The 19,125-nt window shown below is 42.4% G+C and overlaps 1 protein-coding gene across 6 annotated transcripts in view; it reads right to left on the bottom strand.

The window, feature by feature from the left end:
* Positions 1–2,404: 2,404 nt before the first annotated feature.
* Positions 2,405–19,125, bottom strand: part of ebf3b (EBF transcription factor 3b) — a 135,245-nt gene continuing 118,524 nt past the window's right edge. For 3 of the 6 annotated variants that reach the window (XM_088350639.1, XM_088350640.1, XM_088350641.1), the window contains exons 11-16: positions 16,583–16,671; positions 10,000–10,065; positions 9,629–9,800; positions 9,113–9,298; positions 6,475–6,642; positions 2,405–4,237 (exon numbers count right to left, since the gene is read on the bottom strand). In XM_088350639.1, the coding sequence (XP_088206765.1) occupies positions 4,206–4,237; positions 6,475–6,642; positions 9,113–9,298; positions 9,629–9,800; positions 10,000–10,065; positions 16,583–16,671 (713 nt within the window). In that variant the 3' untranslated portion in view covers positions 2,405–4,205. The remainder of the gene's footprint in view (positions 4,238–6,474; positions 6,643–9,112; positions 9,299–9,628; positions 9,801–9,999; positions 10,066–16,582; positions 16,672–19,125) is intronic. The other 3 variants (XM_088350642.1, XM_088350644.1, XM_088350643.1) reach the window with 1 other exon arrangement.

The raw sequence follows: 19,125 nt of genomic DNA, 5'->3' as shown, positions 1-19,125 counted from the left end.
AGGTGGTCTGTGTCCAGGTTTAATTCACAGCCAGGGTTCAGCTAAATGTACAATTTGTGCATATTTTTTTGTCATGAATAATGGAGACTCGGCTAAACAGCGCGATAGATCCCACGCCATATCCGAAACAGATAATGCAACGTCAGGACGCTATTGTTATCGCACGCTTCGGATTATCGGGGGAATGATTTGAGGCTAGGGTAGTGATTGCTGTTGAAAATTAAAATGCTCTGTTGAAGGTGCTACTGTTTTTATTTTTTTTTATTTTTGTGCTATCAGCACCCCAGCCCAAAGCATCATTGCCCGCTACTTGACATAAAACAGGGTTTGAAATCTTTGAAATGCTTGGATTTTAATGTTGGGTCTTCAATGATTGAAAATTGATGAATTATGGGATAAGTGCTTGTACATACTTAAAAGTGTTGCCTTGTTTACCAACAAGTCTGTTTAAAAATGACAATGCCTACTGGTGGCTTCACTTTGTCATTGCAATTCCTCTTACCCCGTGATTAACGGCAGCTGGCATGGTTTGTACGGCATTGTCCTCTAAAGTAGTTTAGGTTCATACTACACCTAAACAGAGCACTCTGAAATGTGTATTAGTGCAAGGTTTGGGTATGGACATTTATTATAGGATATGCAAAAATTATGGTAGCACTTCCCAGTGGAAAATTGTAATGCATAGAACTTATTGCAACTGTTAATGTAAGCTAAATATCTCTCCTACAGGGAGGTTTTTCTTAAAAACAAATATATTCGCGAATTTCTCAACATCTAAAAATCTCGTCTTAATGAATTCACATGCAAGATTCAGAATCGCATAAATAAAGTGCAAATGTGTTTGTGGCTCTGCATAGTACATGATTCACTCTAGGGCTGCACGATTAAGCGCAATCTAATCAATATTGCGGTGTGACGAAGTGGGCTTGTGTAATCGCAAGACAATGTTTTTTTTTTTCAGGGATAAATTGTTCCATGTTTGTCTTTTTTCCCTCTTTGTTACTTGAGGGATGGAGCGTTTGGTCAACCACAATTTCCACAGTTCAGGTGTTAATGGTGCTAGCCAATCGGAGGCAAGTTTTAACGGCATTAGCAAATAAAGGCGAGGCAAAGTTTGGAATCAGCAGACTATGCCACTCACCCACCATGTGTTCAGCAGAAGGAAACCCTTACAAAGTTCCTCTGAAGAGGGCATGTCAGTATGATTAAGTACTCACATAAAAATGAAATAAAACTAGCACAGAAAATGCACTTATAAAATCAAAAATGGCATTGATACTGCTCTGAAAACTTGTGCAGCCCTAATTCACACTAGGTATTTTTCTTTGGTGCTGGAGAAGTAAATAAATTGAAAGTCCTTAAAAACTGCTTGAATATGGCCATGAAATAAGTGTACGAATCCTGGTAATGACAGTGGTAAGCAATGCGATAGATCCCACGCCGTATCCGAAACAGATAATGCAACGTCAGGACGCTATTGTTATCACACTCTTCGGATTATCGGGGGAATGATTTGAGGCGAGGGGAGGGATCGCCGTGGAAAATTAAATTGCTCTGCTGATGGTGTCGCTCTCCTCTTTTGTGTGTGTGTGTGTGAGTTGTTGTTTTTTTTTTTTTGCGCTATCAGCACCCCAGCCCAAAGTATCCTCGCACGCCGCTTGACATAATAAGCTGCGATATGCTGATTGGCACTCAGGTTGCCGCCGCTTAATTGTGCATTAAAAGGAGAGGTGGCCGAGGACAATGTTGCCTTGATGGGAAATTGACATTTTGTGACCCGCTTCTCTGCGTGCGCTCGGTACACCAGATAAGATGCGCTCTTGTTTTTTAGGGAAAACTACACACTCACACATATACACTTCAACACTCCTCTCCTTCTGTTTGACCCACTTGATGACTATAGATTTCAGTCTCCCCCACCCAAACTCCTTTCAGCTCACAAACTATAAGGTTCAAAACGATAGCAGCTCTTATAGACAAAGGATAACCTTGCGCTTTCAATGTATTGATTCTTTATTAACTAGGTAGCTTAATGCAATGAAATGAGGGATTTGAATGAGCCCCATTTGGGGTCGCTTTGAATAAGAAGCCGCCGTCGTTTATGAATGACTACAATGAGCCTTTGAAGCAGCGGGAGACTCTTGCAATGTCAGAGCGCTTCTTCGACAAGAGCCGGGGTAGGACCGGCTTTCTGTAAACCCCCCTAAACGCCCCCATCCCGCTCCCCCGGGCGTCAATTTCCGAGGTTACACTTTTTCACATAACACGCTGTCGTCCTCCAGGTGGTCCATTTGAGTGCTTGCTCACACTCAAGAAGTCAACATCACAGTGCACAGAATGTGTGGCCCATTTTTTCCTTCATGTTTTTTTGTCTTTACTGCAAAAATCTTAATAAAACATCATGTTTCCATTCCAAATGTTGACATTTTTAATTATTCTCCCTTGTAAACATGTGTAAGCTGTGTGGCAGAGTCATAAGTGGCGAGTAAAAATGACGTCTTTACATTCTACAAAACAGAAAATACAACCACAAATGGAGCCTGTGTTTTTTTGTGTTTTTTTTTGTTCCTTTTTTTGTTCCTTTTTTTGTCTTTTTTATCTCCAAGGTTGTCCCTCATGCACAATTGTCTCTATTGGATCTTAACAACTATCATATGGGTCACAAACAATTTATTTGACAATACAACCAACAAAGTTTCTCCAAAATGGTCTGTATAGATAATTTAAAATCAATATAAAAATAAACAATGAAGTTTGACTTCGCCTTTAAAAAAAAACGGACAAGGGAATCTCGACTGAGTAACACAAGTTTTTGAGAATACACATAAAGTATATGCACATTGCATTTATCAGATAAAAAAAAAAGAAATGAAGGCAACATTTCTTGGCTGAATTATCTGTGCTGCATCACTATATTAAGGGCAATGACGATTAGTACATACATAATGAAAAGCAATATACAAAATTTCAGAGATAAATACATTATTTATAGTTGATATGTTACAAAATTTCCCTCGGTGAGCGCAAGTGTGTGTTGGAACAGAAATATGACGATGAACTACTTTACGCCTACATTCTCAATGGATTTGCTTTTCAACTTTTTTTGGGACTTTTTTGTGTGTTGATGTAAAAGAACATGAAAAAGACAGATGTATAAATATTTAGCACAAGTTTGGCAATATCACAATAGTCTACCATTTTTTTACCACATATAAAACACATAAGGGAGTTGGAGCTATAGAAGGGAGAGACTGCTCCTCATCAACAAGAAACAGACTTCACAGTAGCCTAGTAATGCATTCATTTACAGTGCTAGCAAAAAAGTTGAAAAAACGTGGCAAAACACACTTGCTTAAAAGGAAGCTCTAGACATGGAAGTACATCATATTCGTCAACAGAGCAGTGTTTTGTACATGTCAGTGTGCTTGTTGAGTCAAAGTGGATTTTTTTTAACCTTTTGAAGATGACTTTTTTTTCTAGCTACAATAAATTACAAATTTTAAGTTAAAAGACAGGAATGAAACATGGTATAACATCACCCAGCACCCACTTTCCCCACCAACCTTTGCTATTTTAGTATCAATTAACTACATTATATCTCTTATAATTTCCAGTTGCAACTGTCTTGGCCCCTGTGTCTCTGTGAATGTGTGTGTCGTAGTGTTATTTTCCTCACATTTAAAAATACAAAGAAAAGTCACATTATAAAGACCCACTCTTGTTCGAGGATCTAGAAACAAAGTTTAAAAAGAAAGAGAGAAAAAAAGGTAATTTTCTGAGGCAAACAAGTTCATTGGCAAATGTACTGTACATCAGTGTTTGGAACTGTACAAAGGTGAGTCCACAGAGTCCCTTCCAGTATTGAATGTGTAGTCGATCGGACGCATCCAAGGCCGAACAGAGCGCGAGCCGACAGGTATACAAAATAAAACCTTCATTGCTCCTCGTCAAGGGTGAAAGAATGTGGGGACGGGAAAAAATAACAACGAAAAAAATATGCTTCCTCTTGAGATCATTTTTCTTCTGTGGGGTTGTCATTTTGAAAAGATTTTTTTTAACACTCTCCTTCAATCTTTAAAAAGGAATCAAGCAGTCGACTATACATGGCATCAGCACTTTCGGCTGTTGTGTGCCAAAGGGGATCAAGGGGGGTGGGGCTTCCTGTGAAAGTGGTAGACTGGTGCTTGAGATGACCAAAAGTGCATTTACATTGGTGGAACGACGAGGCCGGACATGGCTAAGAAAAAGAGGAAAGAGGTGATTAGTCCATCGAGTTATAATTTGGTTCTGGAAATAAATGCAATGAAAGTGTGCTTTCTATGTGTGTGTTGTGTGTGTTTGGCTAGGTTCACACTGCAGAACCTATTGCTCCATTTTGTTTTTTGGGGGAAAATCCAATGTTTTTGTGAAATCGTTCACGTTGTCAACTAAATGTGACTTTTATGTATTCTCCTTTGTGAACGGCACAAGTGTCTCGCAAGCGTGGAAGAGGACACGCGATGCACTCAGTGTTTACAGAAGTACTTATGGATTTTAACGTAGGAGGGTATTTAGCACTTTTAAGTTAATGTGCACAGGCAGCACATGTACAAATGTATCTTTTGTAGAAGATTAAGATGAAAAGAGCGAGAATTTGACTATGGTCTTTTGTGGGTAGTGGAAGCAACATCTGTCCAGAAAAACATGTGGGTTGTTGATTCATTCTTCCCGCCTCGTTGATCGCAGAATAGTGATGTTTGTCGCCTATCGATGACGTGCAGGTCGCATGAATGGGTCTCGACATTTCGACACAGCAGTCACATTTCAAAAAATCTGATATGTATCGGATTTAGGACCATATATAAAAGTGGCTTGGATCTGGTGTGAAAAAATCTGATTCGCGCCGTTAGATGGACTTTAACAGATTGGTCAGAGGTCCCATCAGTGTAAAAAAGTCTGATTTTTCAGCAGTGTGAACGTAGCCTTTGTTGAGTGAGTGTGTGCGTGTTTGTGTACGTTCCTGCGCCTGCAGCTGCTCGCCCTCCTAGTGGGCGAGACTTTGTTAAGCTCCCTCTCGTTCTGACATTTCAGCCCACAGCACGCTGGCTTTGCTTATGTGTGATATTTACACCCAGTCGGTGGAGGGTGGCTTTTGCCGGCGGTACAATGACCATGGGGTGTTACGACGGCAAACGGTGACCGGGGTCGAGGCCGAGCTCAAGCCGCTGATGCTAATCTACAGATCTCTCTCAATCAGTGGTGTGGCACGAACTTTACACTTGGGTCTTCGTTCCAATGCGCGAACGGCCATATGCAGCGCGTCACGTACAGCTTGTCTTTTGTAATTGAACGTTAAATTAGACAACACGACAATGTAGGGGGATAATGCGAAAAAAAGGGAGCTAGGAAAAAGCTCAGCCTGAACCCAACATACCAACCTGTGCCAAAATTTGTTTGAGGTTAGCTTAGGTTCGGGCTTAATATCTTACCTATAGGCTGAAATTGGCAGACAAAAGCTTTTTCCGCTATTAAATCAACAGCTCAATATACTGTATTTCCTTGTGTGGCTTCTCTTTTTAAGTAAAAACAGCTGTTGGTGTGATCACTTTGTTGGATTAACGCCTCCTAGCCTGTCATAGTTTGTGAAACCGGTGACCATTTTTAAAGCCAGGTGCTGGCGTTCATTGGCTGAATTGAAATCTGATTGGCTAAATCAACAGCTTTCTCAATGATAGTAATAATGGGACATGGCCTTCAGAATTTTTGGTAGGAAGCTAACAGATAATTTGGGATTATTTAATAGGTATCGATGGACAATTTATATTAAACATCACACGATTCAGATCTTTTTTAGGTCAACAGGGAAGGCCCTGCTCTTGATGTAAAACGACGACTGGTCGCGGAGAAAGATAAGCCGCGATCAAATGTTATCTTCGGCAACGGTAGTGAAACCATCTGCCGGGGGCGTCATTAGTGACCGTGCCTCTCCCGGAGAGTTAATGCACACAGCGTTTTTCACACGTTTGAACAATTAGGCGACGAGCGAACTGCTGGGGAATGATATACGATGATATTGCTGGGAGTGTATTTGTAGAGTCATGCTTGGAGTGCTTTTAAGTTTGCCAGCGCAGATGATGGCAAAGCATTGCTCATTAATTTCTGCACAACATGTATTAATAAGTATGAACGTGTTGCGAGATGAACTTTAATTTCCCACTTCATTAAGCCCAATGTTATTAATCTTGGGGCGCGCGTGTGCGGCGGCTTTGCTTGTTTCCAAACCAATCAGGACGCCCGTGCACACTCCGAACCTAATAAACATAATTACCGAAAACAATTCTGGAGGTGGCGACGGGGATCATGCTTACCAAAGGGCAGTGTCGTGTAAGATGAGTCGTATGCATGGCGTATATGAATGCTTGCGTGTATGTCTGTGAATGTGATGTGTAAATTGGCCTGTCAAAATGCATATATGTGTAATGATTAATCCCTCACCAAACCGGACAGAGGCCTGAGCAGCAGTATCTGACCAGTAGTCCGTAGGGAAAGGATGAGGGGGTGAGGGGGGCTCACCTTGCAGTCCGTTGCCGTTGGCGCTGGTGCAGGAGGGGGGTGGGGAGGCCTGGGGTCGAACCACAGGGGCGAAGGCGCTCTTTTGTTTAACTGCAGGGACGAAAGGAATGGGGAGAGAGGACGGGAGGGCGGGTAAGAGCGAGAAGGTGTTGTGAGTAGTGCTCAGAGAGGGCAGTTTAGGTAAGGCTGGGGTATTGTTACTTTGGGTGAATGGGAGGGTCGGTTCAGGGTGTTGGCAGGGCGGGCACAAGATCAGTACTTACAGCGTGTGACTGTCCATAACTTTTCCGCCACAGAGAATATGAAATACAGTAGTACCTCTTCATACGAGCTAAATTTGTTCCAGGATCGGCTCTTAGCTCGAATTGCTCACGTAAATGTATTTCCCTAATATGAAATAATTAAAAACTGATTGGTCTGTTCACGTCCTTCCTAAATCTTTGAAGTGAACCCTATATAGCTATAAAACACATATTACTGATCACTAAAAACATATTTAAATAGTAATTAAATATTCAAAAATGTGGTAGTGAGATAAATAAGATGATATTAACAAAATAATATGCAAGTTTTTAAAGAGCACTTCCAATTGAGGCAGTCGCCGCTACAAACATGTGTGCGTGGTGTGGTCAAAGGTGGGCACAGAGAAGTGAATGATACCACATACCCATAGACTTATATGTTTTCTCCGACTTTATATATATTTTCTTTGATCATTTCAAGCTGTGTACATGTTTATACAGTAATTATTTTCTTTAAAAAGGCCGATCTCTTTACCATTTCGGCTCAAATCCGAAAGTGTCTCAATCAACGGTAGCAGACGACAACGTCATCGTAGATTGCTAATATTGTTGCGGTATTCTACATAGTGTGTCCTGCTGTGCCGCTTTGCGTTTGTAAGGTTTTTTATTACTTAATAATGGGAATTGCAACCATTAATCCAACGATCAATTGGCTGAGGTTGACAGGCATGAGATCGAGAAGCTGTTGATAATACGTGAACACATACTGTACGCTTTAAATTAAAGGTACTCTAACTTCAAATGAACATAGACTCATCAAAAATTACAGCCTATAATTGCTTGTAGTAGTTTGCATATGCAAACTGAAATGACTTGATGCTTGCTGTGAGAGGTCTCTTGTAGTAGCCTCTGGGATTGCTGGATTGTCCGTCGTACGCGGAACAAGCTTTTTCTTCCAAGTAAAGAGATACCACTGCACTCATGTAAAATGTACGTAGATTAACCTCTCACAATTGCTGAATGATACTTACCTTGTCGGATACATTTGAATGTTGTCATTAAAGAAAAAAAAAAAGAAAAAAATTGCTGGCAAACAGAATAGAAAACACAAGCCCAGTAGCTTCTTTGTGATCAGCACACAAATGTTTTTTGAAAACTCAAAAGTGATTGATAAGATTTTTTTTTTACTTTTTTATTTTTGGATAGCCAATACAGATTGATAATCGTGGAGCATAACCATATGTTCAGCATATTTATATTTGGACTACAAACTCATAGTTTTTGATTATTATCATTCCATTATTTGAGGAAAATGATGTCAAAATAGAACTACCTTTTTTACCTGGAGTCATATTACATTGTTTAAGGTCTGCAATGTTCTAGTGTAGTACAAAATCAAACACACTATTCATCCTTAAAACTCACTATTTTTCATATTTTTCTGATGACATTTATCTTTATCAAAACTATGATTATAATTTCTCAAACCTCAAGTATTGACCAATAAGGGCTATGCTTCCCGACCTCCTTCATCTGAAGCCAGAATGTTAGCCCATTATTGGTTGTTACTTTTCCAACTGGAAAGGTCATTTTTAGTCGACAAATGTAATGTATAAAGCCATTTCTGCTTAATTCATATTCTTCTAACATGTTGGTTTAGGCTTCTCTTTTAATGGTTAAACAAACATAACTGTAGCTCACTATTGTCCTCTAAAGTTCCACAATTTTCAAAAAATCCAAAATCTTGACGTTTCACTCTGCATAGTTAAAAGATAAACAACATGTGTAAATCTTCCAAAAATCAGTAGAATGCAAACTTAAAAACATTTAAAATAAATTGGTCCCCGTCAACAGAAAATTCTGATGCTGTCTTTGGGTGTGATTTTAAATGGTGTACCCCTAATGAAATATTTTGTTTGTGAATGTAATCCTTCTGACAACAACACTTAGACTCTTGACTGTTGCGGCAACTATGGTTTAGCGTTTGAAGAATGCAGTTTGTGTTTGACTTACTCGATTCCACTCCCCAGACTCCCATTCGAACTCACCACTGAACAATCTGACCGTACAAAAACTAGCAGCCATCCAATTTTGGTCATTGCATATCACGTTAAAATCAATACAAAGGGTCTCCGTCTTAACTGCGCCTTTCCGAGAAGCACTCGGGCCGCGCAACCCATGGGGTCGTGATATATTAGCCTCAACCTTCTAACCCTGTCGTCGATGATTCATTGAGGCGCAAACGAACGTCGGAACCGGAATTTAATCAGCGGCAGTTTAGCGCCACAGTAGCGGGTTAGCGGCGGCAGGCTACTCACTTCCATATGGGGAATTGGCAGAAGATCCGTTGAGGAACCCTGGAGAGCTGGGCACTCCCAAGTTCATGCCGGCATTGCCGTATCCGTTCATGCTGTTGCTGACGGTGTTATAGCTCGACTGTTGAGGGGTGCTACTGGAGATGTAGCCCCGGGGGGACACGCTGCTGGTGTTCCGGCTGTAGCCCACTGCATAAATGAAAGAGGAGGCGGTCGGTCGGGGGGGAAAAAAAGGACGTTGCGCTTTTACTAGTAAAATTTACAGCTGCAATCAAAAATATATATTTCTTTTATATCAGCTCATGCTGCAGATGGCACTTTAATGAGAACAGAGGTTCAAACTTAATTGGGGCCTATATTGTTCTAGGGTAGAAGCAGTTATTCAAAAATGTGGATTTCTGTCTGTTTTATCCTTTTAATGAGTTGGCGGGGTGGGTCAGGGTAAAAAACAAAACGAGTCTGCGATTCTGTGCCAGGGCAGCAGCTCATGTTCTGGAGCAGGAGGAAGTTTTCACATACCTTGATCGTTGCCTTGCGACTCGGACACGTTGACTGCTAGCTGGCTGCTGAAGGAGTTAACTCCCATCATGCCGTGGGAGGCTGTGTTGGCGAGAGAGGGGATCTGGTTGTGGTTGCGAGGAACGCTGTACAGGGCCTCGGCAATGTCAGCTGCCCTCTTCAGAATGATCTCCTGAGAAAGAATAAGGGAAGGCAAAGGTTTTTTTTTTCTCTCGAGTTTCCTTTTTTAAAGCCCGCTTTGATGCCTGGCTCGGCGGCTATATGTTCCGGTTCTCATCTGGCTCCGGTTATAGTGGTGTGAAAATCCCCTATGGTGATGCTCTCTGTAAATTCCTCATTTATTTAAGTCGGCGGCTGAGAGGGGTACAGACCTGATTGTTGTGTGGCATCCCATATAGGGCCTCTACGAGGTCGGCCGCCCTCTTCAGTAGCACCTCCTGAAAAAGCGAGAGAAATCACTGAGCACTATCGAAAAACATCAACGTCACAGCGGACTGGGTCTGCTTTTACCGGCCACCCGAAAACGAGGAGCGCTTGTGTTTTTAAGAGGCGGCAGTGCCTTCATTTCCACACCACTTTACTCCTCCCATGCATGCAGAGCGGTGAATAATGTTCCCTATCTTAATTAAACCGGCACAGTCCTTTAAAAAAAACAACACCTCACGCCTGATTCCGGGCTTTGAGAGTTCAGCGCCAAGGCCCCCCCTCTCCTCAGAACAATAAAGTGAATTAGCTCTGGGTTAATCTAGTTCTGTTGTAATGACATTAAGGAATTTTTCAATTAACCTCTTTGACTGGCTGCTGCAAAGGACTTTGCAAATGACTTAGCCATCCAAGCTAGGAGCTGGGTGCCGGCGCCCGGGGGACACGGATGCTCAGGATGCCGTCTTATCCATGTCTGCACGCTCGCCACCGTTCGACAACGCGGATTAGCCGTGTCACTTTGGCTCTTAACACCCAGAACGAGTTGGCTCCTGCGTCCCGCCGGTTCCGGGCCGCAGGCTAGGTGGCGGGTTTTGGCCCGCTCAGCGCGTCTTTATCGTCTCTTTGAATACGCCACTTACAATTAAATCCCTCTCAAGGAAGCAGATTGCTCTTTTTGCTTTTTACAATACGGAAAGTAATACGCTGCTTGTCCTTTTCGAGTGCTTTCTGCATGACAAAGGCGAAGGGAAAAAAAAACGCCTGCTCGTTGTCACCTGCTGTAAAAAGCGGAGATTTGTTGACCGGGCTCTCAGAACCCCGCTTAAAAGCAATGCAAATCTGTCTGCAGAAACATCTCAGATGGCGCTTGTTTTCTTCCCACATTGACTGTGTTTTCTTTCGCGAGCTTGGGTAATTTGTCTGAAGTGTTCCATTGCTTGGCAGCGGCGGTTGCCGGGATTAAGACGGCATCTGCCGTAAATGAATGTACACACAGCCCGGTGCCTTCAAACAGCGAGCCTCCAAACGTTGGGCCCGTTTTTGCCGGCCGTACGCCGCCGCGTTTACTGCTCCTTTCATCCTTTCGTTTTTGAGCGTGGCGCCTTGATTTATCAAGATGAATCGCTGTGCAAGCCACTTCCAGCACGCACCGCGCTTTCTTATAGAAACATATCGCTTAATCCAGACCAAGTTAGCGGATGGGTGGTTCTCAGAATGGGCATTTACCTCCGAAATTGGCATGTATGCTCAACGTCGCATGCATCTAGTTTGCATACAAATAAAGAATTACGCTTGTCGTGAGGCAGGTAGGCTAAATGAGAGGACCAGCTGTCTTGATGTGTTCTCATCAGGCGGAACAGATTTCTATCGCAGTCGCTGAGTGAGATGAAGTGGCTTTGCTTCTCTTTTTGTCTGCGGTTAATAATTACCAATAATCTATTCGATCATATTTCAAGATCTCCTACACGGCTCTCAATTTTAAGCAACAATTAAAGCAATTAAGAGCGTTTCACACGCCAGCCATGTTTCATTCCCTGTAAAAACGTCCTCCCGCTCCTTGTCCATATGGCACGTTCGGCAGTGACATAAGGACAGCTTGAAAAGAAGGAGGAGGGGAAAATAGAGCGAGAAATGAGGAGGAGAGGAAACGATATTGCCTCTCATCCTTAATCTGTCGTTTACCGCGCGGCGTCTTAACTAACCGAGTCGACTGGCGGGGCCGCGTTTAAGTGGCGGCCCGGTCATATCAGAAAATGATGAGAAGTGCCGCACCCAATCAAGGACAAAGTTTTGTTGTCTTCCGACACGCGCGTCGGCTCATGCTGTGAATACGATTAGCGCCGAATGGCGTTCCGGGGGCATTTCCATGTAAATCTGAATGCTACTCCAGAATAAGTGTAATTGGCTTTCATGTCATGGAGACATATCAGAACACGCCATGCTAAATTGAAACAATTAAAAGCCCTCAAATGATTCCTTTTGTTCGCTGACAAACGCCTGACCGATTTCCGCTGTTCACCGCCCGCTTTGCATAAAAGGTCCCGTGTTCGACAACTGTTTAAACGAAGCCGCTGGCGCGACAGATCAGCCAAGATTTAGACGCGTGGAAGGCAAAGTCGTAACAAACGAGGCGTCGTTGTAAAGCATGCGATGAAACGGGGCGTCTGATTCTTCGAGCAGTAGATTAACACGGATGTTGTATTTATATTATGGCAGTTAATAAAAGAGGGCCTAGGTTATGTAGCTGCGAGTGCTAATGCCATTATAAAACTGTAAGGCAATTACTCTGTTAGCTCTAGCCCGAGGTAATGAATGCATTTAGAAGCATAGGGCCATTAGATGAAGGTACTTCAAAGAGCACAGGAAGAGAGATTCATTTAAATACATGGGTAATTGCTTGACATGAGCACATTTGTAATATTTTCTCCTGGCGGATTATGCGAGGAATTGGAAAAGAATGGGCTTATACTCATTTTTTTCTGGAGGGTAGGAATCCAAAGCAATCAGCTTAATAATAAAACAATATTGAGTTTCCACTTTTAATTTCATAATGAATCTAATTTGTTACAGAAGAGAGAAATTGAGTGTGATATAATGTGATATTCAGTCTATTTGTCCATTACTGCCAGAGGGCACAAAATGGTATTATAAATTGTCTTTTTTATATTATGAATAGAAAATTGTTTTATAACAAGATCTTAAAATGGGGGGGTGAATTCCAAAGTCTCCCTTCACTTAACGCAATGCCCTCAAACCAATCTCCTTTCTCATCACTTGACTGCTCACACTTATTACTTTCATATTCACTCTGGACTTTGCATTGAATTTTTATATCTGCACTCCTCCCACAGGGTCAGACTGTCATCCGCGATGTTGTCTTAGAATTACGAGGTAAACTTCAATCAGAGGCGCAGCCCCTCGCCCCCCTCCATCAACCACCAGCACTTTCCATGTTTTTTTCTTTCGTGTAGCAACAATATTAGCGTGCATCCCTCGCTATCCATGAGCACTCCCATATTGGCTTTCTGTCTCCTTACAATTACCACGTGTCTTACTGGTCCCAGGGAGAAGGCTGGTGAAAATCAATAGCGCAGTAATATTATCAACTGGAGGGTGAAGTCATGGGCGAGGAGGGGTAGGGTTGAGGGGGGGTCTGGGCGTGGCGGTGAGTGAGCTAGGTGTCGATTTGCCTTTCTGCTAATGCACGCCCTGTGTCCTCCAGCTTTATTTCCTTTTCAATGGCCGCCTTTTATATGCCGTTTTCTGTTCTCATTCGGAATGTACATGCCAGCCCCGGTCACCGCCGCCGCCGGCTGTTTTATTAGGAATTTATTAGGAATGTGCTTTTGACCCCAAGCGCTGACCCCCGGATGGCAAGCTTAACAATGACGAATCACTTGGCGGGATCATTTACATGCCCCCTGAACCCCATATTTGGGTCCATTAGAGAGCAAATCAAATATTTATGTTGTTTATTGGAAGTGCAGGGTTTCATCTCACTCTGTGATTGTTTCATGCAAAGGCTGGGAGAGCGCGCTATATTAAGTATACGCGAGCCCGGGAAACTAATCTCAGGTCCAGTGTCAAGAGCTGTCTCACTGCCAACAACACTTTGTATTCATGGAAAGAAGTCTGCTTTCTCCGTAATAAAGCTGTGTTTAACAATGTGCCTGTCTTTTCGCAAAGACACAGTGACTTTATAGAATTGAAACAGTTCCCCCACCCCACCCCCACTCCCGTCAGCTTGCTGCACTGACCGGGAATGCCCAGCCAGTTAAAGAAAGTGGATATTAAAGGTGCTCTAGCTCATGGTCAGGGTTTACTAGCTAAAATTAGAGTCACATTTCACGTCAAGGGTTTGTGTCCCATCTCTGCGGGGACCAAGTCTAATTGAAACACTTCATATAGCCGAGCGAGGGCCAAGCCACGACGCTCTACTTTTCAGCTCTGCCTCGGTCAAACGTCTTCAGAACGTGCAGTCTGGTCTTTATTAAATTGTCCGTTGGACGTTAATGATATTGCTTTGTTGCATGCTGGGGTTTAATAGATAAGGTCTTGAAAAGTTTTACAGTGTTATTAAAACTCCAAGGTGGCCACCACTTTACTACGCTGCTGTGAATGTAATAATCAGTCATATTATTGCTTCTGACACATCTGGAACGTCAGTCACCAAAATGGTTTCCGGCATGGTAGCAATTAGTGACAGCGCAGTGATAGATTTTATCAGAAGGAACTGGAAGGAGCAAGTGACTCAAAGACGGGGGTAAGAAAAAGAAAAGTGTGAAGGAATCAAAGAGTTCTGTCTCAGCGGGAAAATGATCTTCCTGTTCCAGCACAGCGGCGTCAATATCGCGACCGGTTTGTGCAGCATACAAGAGAATCTCAGACTCGACATGACTTTCAACTGCTTCGCCGGGTTCAAAAGAAAACAATAAGAAAGCATAACAACACGCGGCCTTTGTCTATTAGCGGCAGTAAGACGAGGGGGTTTACGGAGCAGGGTTCTGTAAACAAAAGATTAAACCAAATCGAGCCGCAGAAAATGAAAGGAAAACATGAGCGGGGTAATGAGGGCGCAGACGTCGTTTCTGACCAGATTACCATCTCCACAGACTACTGGAGAGGAAAACGCCTGATTGAGCTATTTTACCGCACAGAGAGTTTACGCTTCTCTCCTCACACTAAACCGATGCAATTACCGCGCTGGCTAGTGGCTAAGCCACATATGTGAGGCAAAGCTGTTCCTTTTTAAAGCTTTTCTGTTGGTGCTAATGTTTCTTTGTTTGATTTTGGCATTTGCCACATCAAGTTATTGTTTGGTGGTTTTTGTGGGACAGAAGACCGGGGCTGGCATAAATACTCGTGCAATTTCAGTCTCTAGGCATTTAGGTCATTTTTGCGCATTAGACAACTGCTTACTTATGTGTACTCTTTTAAGATGTGTAGAAGTCCAAGTTTGAATGAATGTGATACTTCAAAATCTTAAAATCAGTTGCCGTTGAACAATTTAAAAGTGTTGCAGGCAAACAAACCCTTTTTCTAAGTCTGTTAAGATGAACGTAAAAAACAACAACATTTCATGCTGATGTTCTGACACGTTTGCCTCTTTTTTAATCATTTTTAAGAAAGGAATTTAGTGTGTTAGTCTGCACATTGCACTTATGCATTCATAACTGTTCCTTACCAAAGTGTAAAAACAAACTTTGTATACTGCATTTTCCCGCACTATAAGGTGCATCGAATTATAAGATGCATGCCTCTTTTGTCAAATAGTTTTCATAAAAAAGGCGCGTCGGACTGAATCTACATTAAAAGGTATCATGTAACCGTTTGGCTCTTTATGTGCTTACGGCATATAATAAAGCAATGACTAATCAGTTGCTAATTATCTCTGATTAAAATCACAAATTATTGTTTGCAACGGGAATCAAACCCGGATCAGGCATTGAGGATGCCGGTTCTCTACCACTAGACCAACAGTGGTACAGATGACATCAAAAGTCATTAGTGGTTATATCATGATCATAGTTTTGACTTACGGTGCCAGAAACGCTGATTTGCATTGTCTATTGTAATAGGCTAAACAGTTTCTTCACTTCTTCACCTGTGCGTCAATAATCTCTTGGTTTAATATGTATACATACTTAAAAGACCTTGTAAAGTATTTTGTTTAAAGACTTTTTGGTTCTGTCTTTCACAACGTTATTGAGGCACAGATGAAGATGTGAAGAGACTGTTTAACATAACAGAAATCACTATGCAGGTTAGTGTTTCTGTCATCATGAGTAAAAAATAGCATGATAATGATAAGGTCTAAGGCCTTTTCGTATGTCATTTGTTCCACTTGTCTAGTGGAGAAGTGCCCCTCTTTGCGATAACCCATGTTCAAATGATATGGCGATTTAAGCCAACCATGATTATCGATTTGATCAATCATTGCTCACATACCTGCTGTACAACCTTTTTTAATAACACACGCTCGTAATTTATGTATGCATTTCCAATTTTATCCACCATATTATGCGGTATATAACAAAGTCTGGTTTATAGACTGGGGTGGCATCAGGAGGTAGAGCGCTCGTCTTGGGATCAAGAGGTCACAGGTTCGATTTCCAGCTCCTCCGTGTTATATGTCGAAGTGTCCTTGAGCAAGACACCGAACCCCTAATGCCCCCGGTAGCAGGTAGTTGCCTTGCATGGCTGACCACTGCTATCGGTTAGTTAGTGTGTAAAAGGGAAAAGTGTGAAGCGCATTGTAAATCTCTTTGGGAGGTCTTCAGTGACTTTAAAAGCGCTATATAAATTCACATTTACATAAGACGCAATTTCAAATTTCTGATCAATTTGGGGTTTTAGGTGCTATTATTCTGAAAAATACAATATATATATATATATATATATATATATATATATATATATATATATATATATATATATATATATATATATATATATATATATAATTAGATATAAATATAAAATTAGATATAAATAGCAAAGTCTTCCAAAATATAGCTACAAATGACTGACCTTAGGTAGCCTTTCAGGGTCGCCGGGGTGTCTGGGGATGACTTTCTGCAGCCTCTGGAACCCGTAGTCAATGGTTGGCTCATTTAGGGCTGCGCAAAAAGGAGAAATGAGCATTACCAGGGAACACATTTAAGGGTTAGACGTACACAAGCAGAGAAGAAAGCACTTGAGTTTTCCTTTAGTGTAGACAGTACAAAAGTCTTTGGGGGATGGCTGATTTCAACAAAACTTCAGGAGTGTCAAGGCATTTCATTGCTGTTAAAAATAACAAAACAAAAACAGAATCCGCAGCTTGTGGGTGGCAATTGAAAATCACACAGTTACCTGTGACACTTATGTCACAGAGTGTTATTCCATTAACAGCCGTGATGACCCACATCAGTCGGGATCCAGCCGAGGGTCTAGCCCAATACTACCCCCTTTTTTTTTTTTTAGTATTATCCAATATTCACGACAGCTAAACTACATAGCAGACCTCTTTTAATCTAACATAGCTTTAATAATCTGTGAAAGGCTGTCCTCACATTGATCTAGTGTAAGCCGCTGTCATCTCACACTTCGCCAACGACTGTACCGCAACAGAGCTCCCGTGAAATATGGCGGTGGATCCCATGGCGCCATCAATCTTCCCCACCCCTCAAATAGTAATCTGGAGCATGAGGCATATTGGGCGATGAATCAGGGGCACAAAGTAAATGAATCATAACCAAGACTTCTGTGAGTGCGCAGCCCGCTTTATGTCTGACAGTCCTAATGGGTAATTGAAGGCTTCCTCACAGCAACCACCCTCTCCTAAACAATCATGTGTACACTCATAGGCCGGACTAAGGAAGGGGAGGGGAGCAGCGCAAATGGGGGAAGGAACAACTTAATAGAGAACATCGCTTCTCAATGTAGATATCATCTTCAGGAGAGTTACTCTCCCGAGCAAGGCGCTTCATAAATCAATGGCCTTCTATGGAGACTAATAAGAAGTGCCTGCCTCTATTCATTGTTCAGGCTGTAATTTGGCCCATCACTCATTACTCAGTGTGTAATTTCAGAATTAACACCGCACAGCTTGCTGAACCTGCTCCCGCAAAAGCCCGTCAAATGCAAGGAATGAAGTAGAAACATTTATTGCTCTAGCTCGCTAAATACACACGACACACTTACTGTACCGCTCCACTTTTGCAGCCCAGCTACAGTAATTGCCAGCCCGAGCGTGATCAAACGCAGCAATTACGTGTTCAAGCAGGGCCGGCGCAGGGCGCTAATCGATAGCACGGATCTTGCGTAGCCCGCAACTACAGTAATATGCATCCTGCTTTTGCAGTCTCACCTGCACACCGCTGGAAATCTAATTTGGCAGCTCATCATGCGTACCCCAAGCGACAAAAGGTCTCGCCTCCCTGAGTGGACAAACGCCATCTTCTCTTTAATAAAGGATTGATCGGTCGTATTGATTGTACATGACAAGGCGGCGGCTAGGAATTTGCTTCTTTTCCTTTGTTATTTCCAGTCTCGTTCTGATCCACGCACACACCTGCCCCGCCACTTTGTGTGATGTAAATTGTGTATGTGTAAAAAGCACTCCATAATCAGGCCATCCATCATCAGAGGCTGTCAGCAGGCGCTCTCAGGGTGATACATCACGCTCTCCTGTCCTCCGCCTCAGCTGGGGTTCGCTCCAGCCACCAGGCACGCCGGGAACGCAGGACGGGAGACTTCGGCCAGGAGAGGTGCTCTCTGCCATTTGTTAGTTTCTATCATTTCATCTACATATGGGCAACATTAGCCGGGTCCGTGTACCTAAGTTTAACTTTATGTTTTTGTGATTGACCAAGGAAACATAGCGAAAAAAGATCTTGTTGGGTAAAGGTGGTCGTTAGACAAATGTTCCAGGCTACGTTAAGACGACAAAAGTTGACTGATCGATAAACAACACCCATACAAGCTAGACAAGTGGAAGAGGGATTAGGGTTCAATTCTGGCTCGTTTTGAACAGACTCTTTTTTCATCGGTGAACAGCTCACCATCTCCTGGTCAGCCATTTTATGCCCGCGCCATTCCCTGGGGTCGCCCTGTACAAGTCAGGGCCCTGCTCGCCATCCAATCACCAAATAAAGGTGCACTGTTTTCAGCCAGGTTTTCAAGAACACCCGGGGTTCTCTCTAGAGTACAGCCGGAAAACAACGCACTATTATCTGCTAGGCCAAGCATGTCAAATATACGGTCTATCAGATTATTTAGTCTTGTGTGCCATACATTTTTTGAGGTTTGTCATGAAAAGAATCGAGTCTCAAGGTAATTTATATCAAAAGTTAGGTTTTTTAAATAAATGCAAACTAAAAGCTCTCTACAGCAAATTAGGACAGAATTGATTTTGTATAGCATGGTGATTTGGTTCAGGTGTAAGACTGCATTCACTCAACTTTTAAACCCTTTAACACTATCAAAGCCAAACATTAAACTTTTTATTTCCCTGTTGTTTGTAAATAAATGTGTTGTGTTTGGAAAAGATCCCTTGTCATCCGTGATGACAATATGTAGGCTGAATGATA

The sequence above is a fragment of the Urocampus carinirostris genome, chromosome 13 (assembly GCF_059441175.1).
Source record: "Urocampus carinirostris isolate Australia breed hairy pipefish chromosome 13, RoL_Ucar_1.0, whole genome shotgun sequence".
Taxonomy (NCBI): domain Eukaryota; kingdom Metazoa; phylum Chordata; class Actinopteri; order Syngnathiformes; family Syngnathidae; genus Urocampus; species Urocampus carinirostris.
This window is presented reverse-complemented; position numbering and strand designations above follow the sequence as displayed.